Source organism: Panthera pardus, unplaced genomic scaffold (genome assembly GCF_024362965.1).
Source record: "Panthera pardus isolate Hobbes unplaced genomic scaffold, ASM2436296v1 HiC_scaffold_10, whole genome shotgun sequence".
In the NCBI taxonomy this organism is placed as follows: domain Eukaryota; kingdom Metazoa; phylum Chordata; class Mammalia; order Carnivora; family Felidae; genus Panthera; species Panthera pardus.
The window spans coordinates 15784533-15803191 of record NW_026526655.1 but is presented as its reverse complement, the minus strand read 5'-3'; the positions used below and the strand labels follow the sequence as shown (position 1 = coordinate 15803191).

Genomic DNA, 18659 nt, shown 5'->3' with positions numbered 1-18659 from the left:
ACTCAAACTGAGTTGACTTTGCTACTGCTTTCCCAGATCCTTCTAAAAACTAAAGGATTTTGTTCTGGCATTTTAATCAGTGATTAACTACTCCCTTCTTTTTCCTGCTGTGTTAAGTAAAAGATCCATATGCCGGGTGTTGTAGGGAATTTGTTAGGCTGTAGATCATAGCTGTGGTGCAAGACATGATGTGTCTCAAGGGAACTAATGAAGCTATAAGGAATGTAAAGAGTCACCGGGTTAAAGCCACATTAGGACAGCTGTTAGGTTAATGAGGGCCCTGCTTTGGAGAGGAGGTCACTGTATAGAAAAATATGAACCACTCTTTATTGGTTTGATCCCATGTCCTCTGCAAGTTAATGGGCCTTTCTCATTCTCCTCTGACATTCACTGAGCCAGATGTGAATGCAGGGCACTGCGCAAATTGCAAGGGCTTGAGATTCATTCTGTCCCCCGTCCTTGTTTTTGGCAAAGGCAGGAACGAGGTACAACAACACTGAACATTCTTTTAGTTTCCCGTCACTCTCTTTGTTTGATTTCTTTAAAATCCGTGCTTATTTTTTGACTCCGAGTTCAGAGCTGTCTTCTGTCTGTCTAAAAAGGACAGACTCGGGATGTGGGCTTGACCAACAGGGAGTATAGGGACCAAATCCTGGAATCTAGTGGGCACTCAATAAAAGTTTGCTGGAAGAATAGAGATAGGAATGGATCTGACTTCAGATTTAAATCAGGTCATCACAGAACTATAATAAAACAATTAGATTTGAGGTATATCATATTTGTAACACTGTTATATGTAATATCAGAATGCATACACTACATATATAATACAGTATTTATGTACACATATTATCATAATTTGTGGTTAGTGGTGGTCATTTCTGGAGAGGAACACTGTATCCCAATGTAACAGGTAGAGAGATTCAATAGTTCCAGCTGTAAAACATTTGCACCGTAACACCTCCCCAAATCTGTGGCCCTTCTCTTCACTCACCCTTCCATCCACGTCCTGCTTACACAATCGGGTGCCTACATTCCAGCTCTGGATACCTTTGGCCACCGTCCTTTCCCTTCCACTCCCATGGCCACTGACCCGTTTCATGCCCACGGCTTCCACTGCCTAGCACATCAACTGTGAGAGCCTTCCCCTGAAACCCAAGCCCTCCACAGGATGTCCTCAGCCTAGATGTCCAACTATATTCCTCCCTGCCCCCTCTTACCTCTCCCTAGCCTCCAGCCACATTGAACAACTCACTGTGCCTTCAACATGAATGGAAATGAAATGTCACCAGGTCTGTAACTCGTGTGTTGACTCACGTTGTACTCGCCCCACCCTCCCTGACCAGTGAATTTCTCTGTAGCTTCGAAAGTTCATCTTAAATCGGCCTTCTTCGTGAGCCTCTCCTGTTACTCCAGCAAGATCTCATTCTTTCCTCTTCTTAACTCTCACTGCACTCTGTTTCTGTCTTAGGGTACTTACTATATCTGGTTTATTATTATTATTATTATTTGTGCTGACTTCATTAACCATATTAGACTGCAGCTCCTTGAGCGATTTCTCTTAATCCCTCTTAGCGTTCCTTCACTTTGTTAGCACTATGATACACGGAAAGCCAAGTTGAATGAGACAGTTCTTCTGACGAGGCTTTGTAGCCTGGAAGAGGCTATTTCTGAACAAGTCTGTAACAGGAGAGGTAATCAGCTGCATATGAGATGCATTGATCAATCTAGAGACCAGATCGACTGACCAGTTCACTGCTGAGTCTCCAACCTCATTTTGACTATGAAAGTCAAGTTGCCAGGAAGAACACAGCGTTTCCAGATGAGGCAACTTAACCAGAGAGAGGGGTGCCTGGGTGGCTCGGTCGGTTAAGCATCTGGCTCTCGGTTTTGGCTCAGGTCGTGGTCTCACGGTTTGTGAGTTCAAGCCCCTCATTGGGCTCTCTGCTGACCGCACAGAGCCTACTTGCGATTCTCTCTCTCCCTCTCTCTCTGCCCCTTCCCTGCTCTCTCTCTCTCTCTCTCAAAATAAATAAAAACTTTTTTAAAAAGGTGCTAGAGAGAAAGGTGGGACCTTTATACTACTAAAGGCTACAGTTCACAATGAAGTGCCTTCGCTAACATATTTATTTTCTTGGTTTCAAATCTGCTTTAGATGAAAGGACACTTTTTTGTTTCCTGTCCGGATTTAATCAGGACGTGGCTGTCCGGAGTCAGTACCTGCACTCGGGCCTCCGTGAGCTTCGCCCTCTGTGCCAGCTCCTCCCTGGTATAAATGTCAGGGTAGTGGGTTCTCTCGAAAGCTCTTTCCAGTTCTTCAAGCTGTTCTGCTGTGAAGGTGGTTCGGCTCCTGCGTTGTTTTCTCTTCAGGGGCAAATCTGGTTCGGAGTCAATGTCGGAGCCTTCATCTGATTGGGGTGCTGAGGCTAAAGGCACAAGAGAGAGAAGGTGATAAAATGGGGGTCAAAAAACAAGGGTGACCAAGCCTTAAAGATTCAAATCCTAACGTCCATTCCCAATGTCTTCCCTGGGACACCAAGCCCCTCTCTGCAATATTATATTATTAAATGATACCTCCTCCCCTATTTTGTCTCCAGGCCCCCCAGGCAGAAATCATTGTTCTCTGCATCTGTCAGTCGTGGTCCATTATGAGATCTTAGCAAACAGGGACAGGCATTCTTTCACTTTTAGGGCCCTTGTCCTTAACACTTAATGGGTACTCCATCTGTGTTTGATGAATGAATCATTTAATTTGGTTCCAAATTAACTCTCTCCAACTTTGACATGAGGAAATCTGTTTAAAACGGTGGTTCTTTAGAAAAAAAATTCCAGGGGTGCCTGGGTGGCTCAGTCGGTTAAGTGTCCGACTTCAGCTCAGGTCACGATCTCGCGGTCCGTGAGTTCGAGCCCCGCGTCGGGCTCTGGGCTGATGGCTCAGAGCCTGGAGCCTGCTTCCGATTCTGTGTCTCCCTCTCTCTCTGCCCCTCCCCCGTTCATGCTCTCTCTCTGTCTCAAAAATAAACGTTTAAAAAAAAAATTTAAGAAAAGAAAAAAATTCCAAAACTAATGTAGTATCTAAAAAGCCAATAATAGTGAACTGTTACAGGATCCCAACAAATTTATAGACTCTACTGCTCCTACGGAAGAAATCATACTTATAGTTAGTATCTTATTACCAGATACTGAGAAATATTTAAGAAGAGTTTAGATACTGTTGATGTAAACCTCCTGAACTGACTCCAGAAAAAGCAGGCATAGTCTAGTGACCTGTCCCTACACCAAAAGTTCAAAGCCTGGGTCTCTGCTGAATGGCAAGCAGCCGCCCAGAGGCTGTCGCCTCGTTTGAGGAACACGGTAAAAAATTAAAATACGAGTGCCTGTGTTCAAAAATTATCGCAATTGTGAGATGGCCACAACAGAGCATAAAAAGCAAACACAGAGCCCTTCTGAGCATGGGGCCATGAGTGGGCGACTGCATAGGTCACATGTCCCTGAAGCCAGGCCCATTGCAGGCCCCTTCCCAGCAAGTTTGAGTTTGTCTGTGTTAGCAGACATCAGGGAAGGAGATTTTCCATAGTTAGTGTATGAGCATCTCCAAAAGAGAGGAAGGAACCGGGAAATTAGATAGGAATTTGCATTAATGATGCAATACGGCATCCGTGAGTTCTGGCAATAACACAATAACTGTCAGCCTGGAGAGTGTTCTGAGGTTTGTGGGCACAGCAGACACAGGGCTCTGGGCAGGAGCGCAGCCATCTCCCGGAGGCCCTGGACATCAGGGCAGTAGCAGGGGGCCATCAGAGGGCTCTCAGGCCACACACTCTGAGCAGAGCTCAGGACACCCAAGGGCCTTGCTCCTGAGCATATCCAAATGCACTCTGAAAACTCCCCAAATAGCTGAGGGATCCTCTGGGGAAGGGGCTGAAGTGTGCTGTCTGCAAATGAGGAAGGAATTGTAGATCATTAATGTCATTGTCAAGGTAACTCCTTTGCACACCCCGGCTGTAGGACCCGAGGAAACACAGGTGGTGCCAGAAGCGATGACAAAATGCAAAAAAGTACCAATTCTCATTTATCTTAAACTCCAACAACTCTGCCCTACAGAAATCAAAAATTTCATTCTACTTCAGTACCAATTATAAGCTGCCCAAAAGGGGTACACGTCCAACATAACCCATAAATATAATTTTAATTTTTTAATATTTAATACTTTTGTAATTTACTCACACTCAAACTTGAAAATTAAGAGAGCGAATTAATAATCTATATGACAAATTAAAGAAAAACAAGTACCTGTACGTAAAAGCAAAATGGAAGCATCGTATATAATGCATCTGCTATATGTTAGCCATGAGGCTTGGTTTTTCAATTATGTTGTCTAATTTAACATAAAGTGGTCTCATTTTCTTAGTTTATTTTATTTATTTTGAGAGAGAGACAGAGAGAGAGAATCCCAATCAGGCTCCACACTGTCAGCACAGAGCCCAATAGAGCTCGAACTCACGAGCCAGAAGATCATGAAATGAGCCGAGATCAAGAGTTGGATGCTCAACCGACTGAGCCACCCAGGCGCCCCTAAAATGGTCTAATTTGATACAAATCTTGTTTTAGGCTACTTAGGAAATAAAACCAGACTTTCTTTAAGTGTGGGAATGTTTTAAAGGAGCAGTAACACGCTAAGAAATGTGCCGTACGTTGCATTATAAACTTCAAACGCTCCCAATACAACTTATGTGTGTACGTGTTTGATAAACGTGAGTCCGATGAAAAGAGCGGTAATTTGTGCGTCATTGTAGGGCAGTGGATCTTGAGCTGTTGGGGCTTCAGAATCACTTGAAACGCTGGTGAAAACACAGATTGCTGCCCCCACCCCGTTCCAGAGTTTTCTGCTTTCACAGGTGGTATGCCAACTTTACTGATCCTGAACGATACTTTGAGAACCACCTCTACAGAATATTCCAGACTCTCATTTTCTCTCCCCAAATTCCCCAGTATATAATATTTTTCCTGCTGTAATTTATCAAAGCAACACTTCCACATACATAATACACTTTTCAAGAAATGGATGAGTCGTTCTCCTGAGACCATTGCGTACCATAAAATGTTTCCCTTCCCTGCTTCCGGTTTCTGTTGCCCTGACTTTTCTGTCTTCTGTAAATTCAGGTGCAAACCCCAACAGCGTTTAAGGGCTGACCAACAGCTTCCTCTGCCTGTGAGAACCTTAAATCTTTGCTTCCCCTTTCTCTGACTATGATCCCGTTAGGATAATAGTATGTGGAAATTTTCATGTTTCCTCTGGGAGTCTCTAGGGTTATTAAATCCTCCCAAGTAAATATGATGTGCCATGCACTGTCAGGTCGATTAATCAACATCACCTCTAGTTTCTGAAGAAAGGGGGCTGCTTACATTTGCGAGTACCAGTGGGAGTTAATTCTGAGGGTCAAGGCCACCGTGTTTCACCTGAACGATCCACATCCCCCTGAATATAAGCTTTGCGAGCCTCTCTCCATCTTGTTCACTGTTGGAAGCCTTGGAACACCGTAGGTGCTCAATAAACACACGATGACTGAATGGAAACACCAGGTAGAATTTAAGTTTTGGACCAACACTGATTTCTCTGCCACTATTTTGCACCTTGAAATGGAAATGCTGCCCTTCTGAGTCTCCCAGCATGTACTGAAATGAGGTTCAGGAGTCCACAAATCCTCAAACATTATTTGGAAGTTTTGGCAAGTATTTGCGTAACTGTATTTTTCGGGGAAATAATTATCAATTTTTTCTGAGGATTGTGATTTTTTTTAAAAAAGCAAGTTGATCACCAACAGCTAGTAATTAAAAAGACTCAGAACGGGGCGCCTGAGTGACTCAGTTGGTTAAGCGTCGAACTTCAGCTCAGGTCATGACCTCACGGTTCACCAAGTTCGAGCCCCGCTTCGGGCTCTGTGCTGACAGCTCAGAGCGTGGAGACTGCTTTAGATTCTTTCTCTCCCTCTCTCTCTCTGCCCCTCACCCACTCACACTGTGTCTCTCTCTCTCAAAAATAAATAAGCATTAAAAAAAATTAAAAAGACTCAGAACGTCTAGGAGTTCAATAATACAGGCTTTGCCACTAAAAATGAAATTTTCTTTGACAAGCTAATAAGTCGCTACTTGTATTTCTAGACTGCTTATTCAAGAGCAGTCCAATGGTTGTGCCTAACTAGGAAAACCTCCATAAAGCACCATTTCAAAAGACACTGAGGAAATGACTTGCCTGATTTCTCTGCGGGAAAATTATCTGAACCAATGGATCGTTTCTGGCAACATGAAGCCACAGTTGTACCAGTTAATTCTAACTTGTCCCCATCTGTACAGCCCAAAAGGATGTGGGCTTGAAGATATGTTAAGTCAGCCACCCAAGACTAATCTACCAGCTAGGAGATACGAGCTACTTCTAAAGACGGAAACACTACTGTGCCTTGTATCACCCAATAGAAATAAGATGCATTATCTGTGCAGAACACGAATCACAATAATGTCATGAATTTGAATCATTCCGTTTTTACCAAAAACAAGTCTGACACTTACATTTTAACAGCACAAGAAAAAGTATTTTGAAGTTCATCTATTTCACATATTCAACTTTCCTCTAGATACTAGATACAAAATACCTAATCCTCCTAAATATTACAGCAAAGTAAAAACAAGGCTTTTTTTTTTTTTTCAGACAGCTCAACACAAAGAAATTACAGTTTTTCTAATGCTGTGAGTTGGACCCCGCAAGCCAGTTCTCTAAAATAGACTGCCAGGATATAACAACTAGATTAAATATAATCTCTTCAGTAATATAATCTCTTTGGATTACTTCTTCTGTCTAGCCTTAATATTAAGAGGGGATTTTCAATGGCATTTAAGTTACTCAGTCATATTCTACACACGCCTTCACAAAGTTTGCTTTATTATTCATTAAATAGAGATATTGTTCCCCAACTTGAAATTCCAGAACAGCTCTCCTAAGAAACCCACACCAACATATGATACATGACTTTCTGAGTGGAGATTCTATTGCTCTAAATTGCATAATTCTCCAATTTTACCCCAATCCATATTCTTATCAGACCTTGAAAGTTTTGACTCTATTTTCAAAACCCCCTCACAATCCATTTTCTGACTTATACGTGAGTGTAATTCAATGTCTCCAATGAGCCTGGAGCAAACCTCTCTCTTACCAATGTAAGTACACAAAAACCCTGTGAAATAAATACCCCTTTGTACAAAAAAAGGAAACTGAGACTCAGAGACAACATTATTCAGATCACGTGACTAAGGAAGCTAGGATTTGATCCAGGTGTATGGGGCTTCGGAGGACATACTTTCTTTCTTCTAGCCTGGTATGTTCTAAATAGGTGCTCAGTTCCTTCTTCTCTCTCTCTCTCTCTCTCACGTGTGTGTGCACACATGCACACGCGCGCGCGCACACACACACACACACACACACACGGTCCTTTTGAAGAGAAATACCAGAAACAAATCCAAACAGGAATTCTAATACAAGTTATTTAGCTGATTGCCACCAATGACTCATTTGTCCCAGGTTTTCAAAAACTTCCTAGAATCAAAGGAAATTTATGAAAACACAACCGTTTAATATTAGACACCAAATCAATTTCCTGATCGAATTTAATTCCATTCAATGAACATTTATTGAATTCTTTGTATATTCAAGTGTAGTCGTTAAACAAGGGTAAAGCCCTAAGAAACTAATCCATTTGCCAAGATGCTGAATGAATTTATTTAAGAAAACAAAATAGTCTGACCATTTGAAGTCTCCCTTAAGAATCATCGCAGAGCCCTGGTCATAAGATCCAGCGTCAATCTAGAAGATACTATTGGTCACAAGCAGTTGAACTGATCACTCATTTTACAGCTTTACAAAATCCTTCTTTTTTGCTATTAAAAACATCTTAGTGAAAGGATCTCAAGCCCTGTAAAGTAACCTCAAACTGTTTTCAGACAAAAGTGCAGGAATAAATAACTTGAAATCTGTTGGGGTATTCACAAGTTATTCAGTACACGCCCCAGAGTGATCCGGGGGAAACAGTCACCTCTCCCCAGGTGCCTCAGTGTTTCAGTTCCGTGCTTTGTATGAAAGGTTATTTCTTCCTTTTCCCTCTCAAGCTAATTTTAGGTCTCAGGAGCCAAATTTTTAGTGACCCCAATGATTTCACATTAACTCCCAAGATTAACCTTGGGAATGTGGACATCATCAGTTTAAAAAAAAAAAGAGAGAGAGAGAGAGAGAGAAAGAGGTCAAGCATAGGCAACAATCATTACCCCCACAGGATTACAAATTCTTCCTTCGGAAACAAATCAAACTGGGAGGAGAAGGCAGAAGTATTTACCACCAGCGGACCAACCATGAAGTTTAATTAAAGAAGGAATTACAGAATTAGAGAGTATGTCTTTGTCCGTTAACCCCTTGTGACCTCTTCTGTAGCCTGAAGAAATATTTCATCCTAGTTAACGCTATTATACATGAGATCTTACCTCAATTTTATAGGGATTTAGTCATGTGGACTTCTATAATTATTGGTTTCCAGACCAATATAATTCAGAGATGGGAGACAGGCAAAAAATGGAGAAACAAAATAATTCACAAGCATGAATTTGGCACACTGTCTTTCTTCTCAGCAAGACCTTTCATTTGAATAATTAAAGAATCAAAACATGACAACCATTTAAACTCTATGTTTGTCCCAGATAGAATACGATGCAATTTACAGACACAGAGGAGGTGGGGGGGATCTCTCTCTGCGGGCTCTGAGGCTGAACGTCATCATCAGTCATTCACTCTAAGATGGCCCCAGACCAAATCGGACGGTCTTTTCGTCTGTACTAATCTTTGCAAGCTCGACCTATCAGCATTTGTACTCAAAGCTGTGTCTTGCTGATTAAAAAATAACAATAATACAACACAAATTAAAGTAAGAATCGTGCCTGAGAGCTCCCTGAGACCACTTCCTCCCATATCTGAAGGTCTTAGGGGACCTGGCAGGTATATTCCACAAGGTCTTTGACGGGTCAGCTCGAAGTTTGAGGCACCCACTCGGCTAACTGCAGAATGTCTCCTGCGTTTGTGAGTTTTGCCATCCAGCATGAAGGGGACGATGGGACAGCTAACTGTTTTCTGATGTGAGGTGGCCCTTCTCCACTGAGAGAGATGTGAATGACCTCTCTCGTGTTTACTCGGGTGAAAGCCAGGACGAGTGAGGCAAGACTGATATTCCCTCACAGACCCAGAGTAAATGACAAATGACATTTTCCCTTTGTGATCTTTGGGATTTTTGTTGACTTATTTGGAGGCTTTTGTTGGATCCCAAGAAATGGCCTGTGGCTGAGGCCTATTCTACCGATTTCCACGCTCCATCTGTGGAATCCATCAACGGGGCATTTTACCCTCATTCAGGGGTCTGACACCTGCCTGGCAGGGAGCAGCAGACACAAAGAAAGCCGGGAGTGGATGAGAAAGGGGAGGTTGGTTTTTTTTTTTTTTTTTCTTCCAGGGGCGGGGGGGGGGGGGGGGGGGGGGGGTTGAAATGGATGCACAGTAGGGGTTAATCCAAGCCAGTCTAGAGACTTCAGCACCTGGAACCTTCTCTTCCACATTAATTCACAAGCTGAGAAGTAATCGGCGACATTATTTTTTTTAAGTGTGTTTAAATCCTATCTAGGTCAAGAAAAGAAAAGAGATACAGAAAGGAAAAGAGATACCCGCCTGAAAGGAACACACGGGAAGACTGACGACCAAATCCAAAGGTGGATGTAGAAAGTGCGCGAGTGACCTAACAAACGATCAAGCATTCAAGAGAACTTCCCAGAGTTCCTGACTCAGGGACAATTTGAGGAGCTGTTACTTTGCTGGTGGATAAACAGGGAGAAATGGCCCGTCACCTCATCGGTGGTCCATGTGGAGGGGAGGGGGTCCTGTTTTGCTTTTTGTCGCCTCTACAACTTCTCCGAAGGTGCCAGCCAAGAATCTTTAACAAGTACCCCCCCCCCAGAAAAAAAAAAGAATAAGAATAAAATAAAAGGAGGTAGGACGATCTGTGGCAAGAATATTCTGGGCTTTCTCCAAGAAAGGTTCTTTTCAGAACACTCCATCTAATTAAGACCCGCAGCCACTTCCCCACTGCGGCCCCTGCCCCGCAGTCCCCATTTGGGGGCTGCAGAGATGTAACGCTATTCCCCTCCCCCCGCCCCCAGGTCCTTCCCTCGGAAGCCGCCTTCTCGCAGCACGGGGTCATTAGAAGGAAAATAAGCTCCTGCCAGGTTGGTGCTAATCAAAATAGCACAAATAAACCCTGACACTCAACAACTCCCCGAGTGCCTGCCGCCCCGGGAGGAGAGTACAGATTGGTTATGAATCCGGCCGGCCGCGCGTGCTGCACACCCGCCCCGGAGTTCTCGCAAGTGCACGACATGGACCGTTGGGTGTTTACTTAAGATAAGAGCTATGGAGCCGCCAGAGCGGCCAAGCTGCCTCCCAGGCGATGAGCAGCACGGCCCCAAAGACCCCCCAGAGCCTAAGGTCCCGATCTCGGCGCAATGTCAGGTGCGCACCGCACCTGCAGCTAGGTTACGCTGAGACACCTTAACTCCGAGTGGAGTTCGTCCCAACGGCCGGCCGGCGGCCGTCGCCTGATCATCGGTCACCGCAAAGGCCTCCCTTGTAACAACAAAGCCAGAAAGAAAGGCTTATGCTTCCTTGTTCGTCACAGCCCCGCCAGTAAATGGCCTGTAACAGCCATATGCACTTGATACATTTAAGGAAAAACCTGCCTGGGCCCTTTTTCTTCCGCGATTACAGCAGCATCTCGTCTGGGGGAGCCGCAGAATCGTGACCAAAGCGTTTCAGCACCTCCCTCCCCAGGCTTCAAGTGCAGGACGCATCCTTACTTGCTTAGAGACCCTGACGCTGACCCAGATTACCTCGGTGGCTTCTTGAACCCCAGATTACCTCGGTGGCTTCTTGAACCCTCTGGTTTACGACCTGGAGGTGCGCGTGACAAGAATTGCTCTCAACAACATGAATCTCTCTCACCGAGGGAAAAGATGAAGTGACACCTCCCTACCCCACCCCTGCAAACGATTTTTATTTAAAGTTGTTTAACGGCTTTTTAAAAACGCCGTGGTCACTGCCACTGGAGCATTTCAAAGAGAAACAGAGGAAAGCCCCAAGAAAATGTGTTGCTATTCAATTAGGAAAACTGATTAGTTGACTAATTAATCAGTTAACAGCTTTCTAAGAATAGTCTCCCATGATAAGAATTTCCCCCCTCAAGAGCTTAAAAGTCAGTCATAATTAAAATTAAGAACCAGAGCTCGCTCTCTCCGTGTTAAGTCCCCATGGCCCTAAAAGCAGGGAAGCTAGGTTCTGGTTTCCCGGGGATTGGGCTGCATGGAGCAAAGAAAGGTAATTTGCACACTGAAGGGGAACAGGAAAACGGTAGTTCTCGTGAAAGGAAAAGAGCCAAGTGACTTTTATTTACAATTGCCAAGAGAGAGGCCATTATTGACCATATGTGCCACAATGGCCCTCTTATCACGGGCTGGCCATCATGTCCTTTGGGAGCTGTTAATGAACTGGGTAATTGAGCTGCTGACATGTGTTACCAAAACAAAACAATAGGAAGAAGAGACAAATGAACATTTTATTTGCCAATCAGAGTAGGTTCGCCTTTTCACGGAGCTGCGGCTAAGTTACTGACTGAATACATAAAACAGTGCATTGAAAGCAAGCAGATGTAGACACAATAATAGTTAACTGACAGCTTCTGGCCCATCTGTGCTTAACATTTTGTTAAAGAAATTACTTGACTTGCTAAAGAGACCAATCATACAGCTGCCCCGAGTGCTACATTATAAGAGATAAATCATTAGCTAAACTGTTTCATGCTTAAAATGACAATGCTTATTAACAGTTGTGTTGGGACATTTTTGCCGGCACAGCTTGACACAGTTATTACTTGCTAAAAATGGGACAACTCCTAGATTTTCAACAGAAGGGAGTTGGGGCCGGGGGAGGAATCCGAACACTGCAAACCCTTTGAAAGAACAATAGGCATTTTTAATCTCTCACGATTAAGTCTGCATTTCTAAGATGTTACAAATGGGGGGGGGGGGGAAACCTGTGAAATGGACCACAAGATGATGTTCCATGTGGTAATTAGGTATCTTTCTTCCATATCTCTTTACTATGGTGGGGGGTGGGGGACACCATGTTGCAAAAGACTTGCTGTCTGAGATTTGGCTACTGTTTTTGTTACTGCATCTGAATTGAAACCACATTTTTTTCCCCCACCCCGGTCCAAGTGTGGTTCATCCACTGCCATGCAGGACAGCTTACCTCTGAAATCATGTCTTTGTAAACTGGTTACCCAGAGACAGAACATGGGTCCCTCAAAATCCCTCTTGTGATGATTCCTTCAACATTCTGGGCAAAATTAAGTCAACGGTAGCAACAGTGATATATGAAAGGCTGCTATTCTGACTCACTGACTGCCTGTTATAGTCAACTCCTGCTTCCTTCCTCCTTCATGTACACGTTCTTTCATTTTTCCCAAAACCCTATTGGAGAAGTGTTGTCACCCCCATCTTAAAGATGAGAGGGGGGAAAAAATGAGGTCTGGGGAGTAATGTAACCTACCTGATCCATGAGAACGCAGAGAGGTTATCCAAATATAAGATCGTATGTATCAAATATAAGATCTAATTAGCATTGCCATTTGAGGAGGAAGATTGATGTGGGCTGGAAGAAAAACTGTAGCCAATATCATCACATTTTTTTTCTTCCTGGTCTACACTGCCAGGACTCAGATGTCACAGTCAACTCTGCAAATCAGTTGTGAAAACACGACTATAAAAGGTGAGTGGTATTCTCAGTGGTGGTTGGTGTGTGTGAAAATTATGTTATGCACAGTTACTAACAGAGATCGCTGGCTATGAAACGGAAACCCTAGCTATGTATACAGAGCTTTAAAATAAGACACCACCTGATTCGCGACACAGTGGACAAAGACAAAGAACCACCCTGCCTTCACCTTTATTTCCCACGACTGGATATTTTTGCCATTGTGTGCATCAGTCACTTTCACGTCGACAAATAAATCCAAAGCAGAATACAAAAAAGAGATAACAAGTTGCACAAAGAGCCTTTCAGGGGGTAGAAAAACAAAAGAACGCTTTTGCCACCCTTATTGAGACAGGACTAGCAAAGACACACGCGACCCACGCTGTTTTACCGACAACTAAATTTTGTCAGGATTAGCATGGTGGGAGATATTCGGGGCGGGGGGGGGAAACCAAACACAAGAAAGGCAGATTTAAGAAGGAAGTTAAATACGACACCTTTTGTGCCAGAAACCTACATAAAGAGATAGAGGCCTGACAGCCTGGACAGACCAGGGGAAAGCATTCCTACAATTGCTGAAACATCAGAAACCCTAGGCCAGTCCCTTCATCTCAGAGCTGAAGCCCAAAGAGCAAGCAGGGTTGTCCAGATTCACACACATGCTTCAGGAAACAGCGGCTGATGTTGTCCTCGGCACCGAGGATGCAAAAATGAATAATGTGTGGACTTAAAGCCAGAAAGCAAAAGTCGCATCACCTGGCTCCCACCGCAGTGCTCTCTCCACGGAGGCCAAGCCTGGGTACACACAGAAGATGATAACCCAGCCGTGTCCTGCAGCAACAGGGGGATTAAACGGCCTCTCAAGGCTGAAACACCTAGATACATTATTTACCAAATAACGGAGCCATAGATTCTGTGAGCCTGTGATCTTTAATATAGAGATCAAATTCATACATAGATGCTTTCACTGACACCTCCCATATGGCATTTCAAGATTGTTTCTTTGCTTTTTGTCTCCTACGGGATTCCGTGAGGATTTCAGAAAAGGGGCAGCACAGGAAGCTGGTTTTGAAAATCCAAATCTTACCTGGGCCAATTATGGCTTCTTGGAAGAGAGAAAGAGGTAATAACTGAACATAAGCGAAAGAGGAAACTTTTCCTGGAGGCAAGAGAGGAGGCTGAGCTTAATTCTCGCTGGCACAGGAATTAGTGGCAACATCAAGGTCACCATCAAAAATCATTCACGGAATACCTACTGCGCAAGAAACTTCAGTCGAGGCTGGGAGGGAAGGGAAAACGAGGAAGAGACAGTGATTTCACCCCTTCGGCCTGCAGAGGTATGAGGCTCAGGTCTGGGAAGTTGGCCAACCGGTCGAGATGACTAAGTAGAGGATATGAACGATTTATCAACCTCCCCGCTTTTTGAAATGTTGTTTTCTTCTCTTTGCGTCTGAGCAACAGTCACCATTGAACTCAGAAGTGATTCCAGAGGTCTGGGCACACAAAGCTGGCCGTCCTGGCAGAAGACCTCCAGTCCTGGAGACAGGCCAGTCAGCTCCAAATGCCCAATGGGCCACTTCCTCTCTGATATGGGGAAAGCTGCTTAACCCTTGAAACCGGTTCTTTCATTAGTAAGTGTGGCTCAACACACCTGCCTCAAAGGCTGATTTAAAGGAAAGGCGAGCGTTTGTAAAGCACAGAACAGTTCCCGACGAGCAATATATCCTCAGCAAATATGGCCCCCCTCTGCCTCCCTTCACCACCATATTGTCCAAGCTCACTAGGCATAAAGGACTAGCATGAGGAAAATTCTCTCTCTAGGTTAAGACTGAGGGAAAAGTGGCCACTGAAGCCTTGTAGAAATTCCCAAATTCGTGAAACAAGAGCCTCGTCCAATGTCTCATCTGCTACCTCTTCCAAAGATCCTGTCTATAATCAGCCGGTATACATGTATCCAATTAAAAAGGATATTCAACTCTTGCTGCATATCTAATTCCCTTAGAAATCCAAAATGTTGGCCAGGGTACTCTACTCTTGCTGACCCAGGACACGTGTCTGTGCTGTGTGTCAATGTTTAAGGTAGCTCTGAAAGTAAATAAATTCTGTGCTCCCAAGTACCTCAGGGCCTGAACAAGAAGGCTGATGGATCAAAAATCAGGCAACTAGCCTAAAAGAAATTAAATATACTTGGCCTCCCCTCTATGCCAACATTCATTTTGGTTTCCATGGGAAAGAGCTTTGAATATGTTTGCTCGGAGGCAAATTCGCATCTGCTTTTATGTCTACTGATACACGTCTAAAAAACAAAATTGAAATATAGTTTTAACCAATTCACTCTCTGATCGTGTTGATTAGTGTTCCCAGCCAGTGTGAACAGCTCAGGCACCCAGTCTCAGAAGAAGAAAAAAAAAAAAAATACAAGGATGTCTTCGGTAGCCGGCTTCTATGTGAATTACTAGACAACTGCCTTGCCCCTCTACGTTGCCTTTTCAGGAATAATCTTTCAGAACTGAAGGGAAATTAATAAGGAAATGCTGGGTAGAAGGGAGCAATGGAGAGGAGAGAAGAAAGAAGAGAAGAGGGTGAGCTGTCCATCCTAGCAAAGACGAGTAATAATGCAGTAAGTGATTTTAGAGTCAGTGGGTTGACCCCAGGCACTCCTTTCCCAAAAGACTGATGACAAGTCCTTTTGAGTTGGGAAAGCCTGCTCTGAGGGACGAGAGTGGGAGAGTGAGGGTCTGAAAACATGTCCTGATCCTTGGCAGCTTTGAATAAATTACAGACCCTCTTGGATGGAAACCAAAGATAGTCCTACTCATGTTTTCCACTCACGCCAGCCAGTGATTTTAACTGGGAATCACCCCATCAGCATGTCAGGATAGTGCTAATATTTAATCCAATTCAAACTCAAGTCCTACTCTTCACTACCCAACGATAAGTTTATTCCTAAGAAGAGTTTCGTCGACAAAATATATTTTCTATTTTGGGGGCACTTGTGTTTTCACACGGTAAATGTACATTACAGTAAAAAATAAAATTTGGGCAGTGCAAAAAAAAAAAAAAAGATAACCCCAGAATCCAAAACAATCACTATTGATTTTAAATTAAGGAGTTAGATTCTATAAATGGACGTTTGGCTGGCTGGCTGGCTGGCTGGTTGGATGAATGGATGGACAGAACAAGAGTTAGATATAGATTGACCAAACTTCTTTACTTGTTTCTTTCCATTCTTTTGTTCTGTGTATATCATTAACAAAATGTAAGTTTTTAAAACCTCTTTCTTGATTAATTACACCTTAAAAGGGTAAATAAAACTCTTCCCTCCAGCAAACATTCAAATGAATTTATCTTTGTCGTTTTGGTAATAACAACAAATTTGGTTGATAGTATTGTTATGTGCAAATTTAACTTGAGTTCTGAGATTCTGTAGCACTACTCCTTCCTGTTTACTCATATACACCTGCAGATACATTTGAATGTGCAAATATAAGCATGTGCCCATCTCTCTATATAGGGACCAAGATAAATGACATGTGCTCGCACTGCATTCACAGGACACCAGCATATAATTCACTCCAACAAGCACAGAAGCTGTTCCCGTACATCTCACTATAAATAAGCCAGTCTTGTTTAAAAGCTTCTCAAAGGCCTGAAGCATCCAAGGTGGCTGTCTTTACTGACCATTCCTCCCAATCCTTATCCCCATTTCTAACTAGGCTATCACTAAGTAAGAGGGGGCCCCTAAAATGCTTCCTTCTCCCTGATAGAAGCCAGAGTAGGATCAGTATGTACACAGAACAGGACGCCGGCTAGAGAAGAAACCCAGCAGAAGCACAGCAAGATGACATCCAGGTAAATAACAACGTAAATTACGGGGGGGTGGGCGGGGCGGGGATATGAATACATCACTGTTTAAAATCTTTTTTACGACTACTTGCTAGTGGTCATGCTTTATGTTAAACGTGCTGCTTAGCATTAGAACTTTAAAAGCTAGAAATCATTTCAAAGATCATCAGACTGTACTTTACCTTACAGCTTCAAAACAAAACAAGACTGAGTTTCAAACAGATGAAATGATACTTCTATCATCACCTGGCTTGTTAGTGGCAGAGTTAAATCTCAAACTTACATCTTTGAATTCTAAATTTTGGTTCTTTCCTTTTTATCACAGTGTCAGCGCATAATTTTCTGTGGATCTGTGGCTGAATTGACTTCTATTTTCTAGTCAGCTCTGGTAGCTACAGTCCCCCTCCCAGAACCACTGAATCTAAAGATGAATCAGGGGGGGCGCCTGGGTGGCTCAGTCGGTTAAGCGTCCGACTTTGGCTCAGGTCATGATCTCACGGTCCGTGAGTTCGAGCCCTGCGTCGGGCTCTGTGCTGACAGCTCAGAGCCTGGAGCCTGTTTCAGATTCTGTGTCTCCCTCTCTCTCTGCCCCTCCCCTGTTCACACTCTGTGTCTCTCTCTGTCTCAAAAATAAATAAACGTTAAAAAAAAAATTTTTTTTTAAATAAATAAAAAAAATAAAGATGAATCAGGGGCACCTGGCTGGCAATTCTTGATCTTGAGGTTGTGAGTTCAAGCCCCACGTTGAGTGTACAGCTTATTTGAAACAAACAAACAAACAAAAATTTTTAAATAAATATGAACAAAATGAGATGGACTTTGGACTCAAATTGGGCCTTGGGGGGGAAAAAGTAAACATGTAGCCTCTCAACCATTCCATGTACATCTAACCATTAAATGATGCTGTTTTTGCTCCTGACTTTTAACACTCTTTATTATATCTTTTTAACAATTCTGTGAGTTAGACAGTATTATCCTTTTTAAAAAAATAAAGTTGACACTCAGAGTGTTTAAAAGGATTTGCCCAAAGTCTCAACAAGCCAGCTAGGCATTAGCCAAATAAGTGTTGAGAATATAATCATCAGGCCTTCTCTCTTAAAATGCATGAAAATAATTTCTATCATCTTAGTACCATTAGCAAATTTCTTTGCTCAAGTAACATATATATTCAAATATAGATGACTAATAACCATTTTTATAAGAAATAATGATTAGTGTATTTCTGAGTAAATCAGCTTTAAAATGTAGAAACCTATTAATTTTTTTAATTTTTTAATGTTTATGTATTTTTGAAAGAGACAGAGAGAGCGTAAGCCGGGAAGGGGCAGAGAATGAGGGAGACACAGAATCCGAAGCAGGCTCCAGGCTCTGAGCTGTCAGCACAGAGCCAGAAGCAGGGCTCAAACCTATGAACCGTGAGATCCTGACCTGAGCCAAAGTCAGATGCTTAACCAGCTGAGCCACCCAGGCATCCTGAACACTAATGATTAACGCAAAGTTGAACACATATGCAAAAATCTGCTAAGGGTTCACTGTATGGAACTATTTTCACTGGACTGGAACAAACATACTCTTCCAGAATCCCATGAGCTTGCCAAAAGGGACCAAGGGCTGGTCCTATCTTGATTTTCCCACCCTAACTAACTGAACCTGGCGTGCCCTTTCTGCCCATCTTAACATGATGTCCTCATAGGTCCCCAAACTTCCCAGGAACCCCCCACCCATCAATACCCCTCCTTTCTCTGGACTGCAAGGGCACTTCATACTTTCCATACATTCAGCACTTGTGCTTCTTAACTGAACTATTGACTAAACTTTGAGGTCAGCTCTTTTGCAACCATACATTTCTCTGACTGACCACTTCCTTGAATTACTATAAATTTAGTTGTGTGTCCCAATAGTGCTTTTTCATTTAATGGGTCAA

The 18659-nt window shown here is 43.2% G+C and overlaps 1 protein-coding gene across 2 annotated transcripts in view; it reads right to left on the bottom strand.

Annotated features, from left to right (window-relative positions):
• PAX3 (paired box 3) overlaps window positions 1-18659 on the bottom strand; it is a 98107-nt gene that overhangs the window by 29620 nt on the left and 49828 nt on the right. For both annotated transcript variants that reach the window (XM_019445809.2, XM_053904452.1), the window contains exon 5: window positions 2221-2426. In XM_019445809.2, the coding sequence (XP_019301354.2) occupies window positions 2221-2426 (206 nt within the window). The remainder of the gene's footprint in view (window positions 1-2220; window positions 2427-18659) is intronic.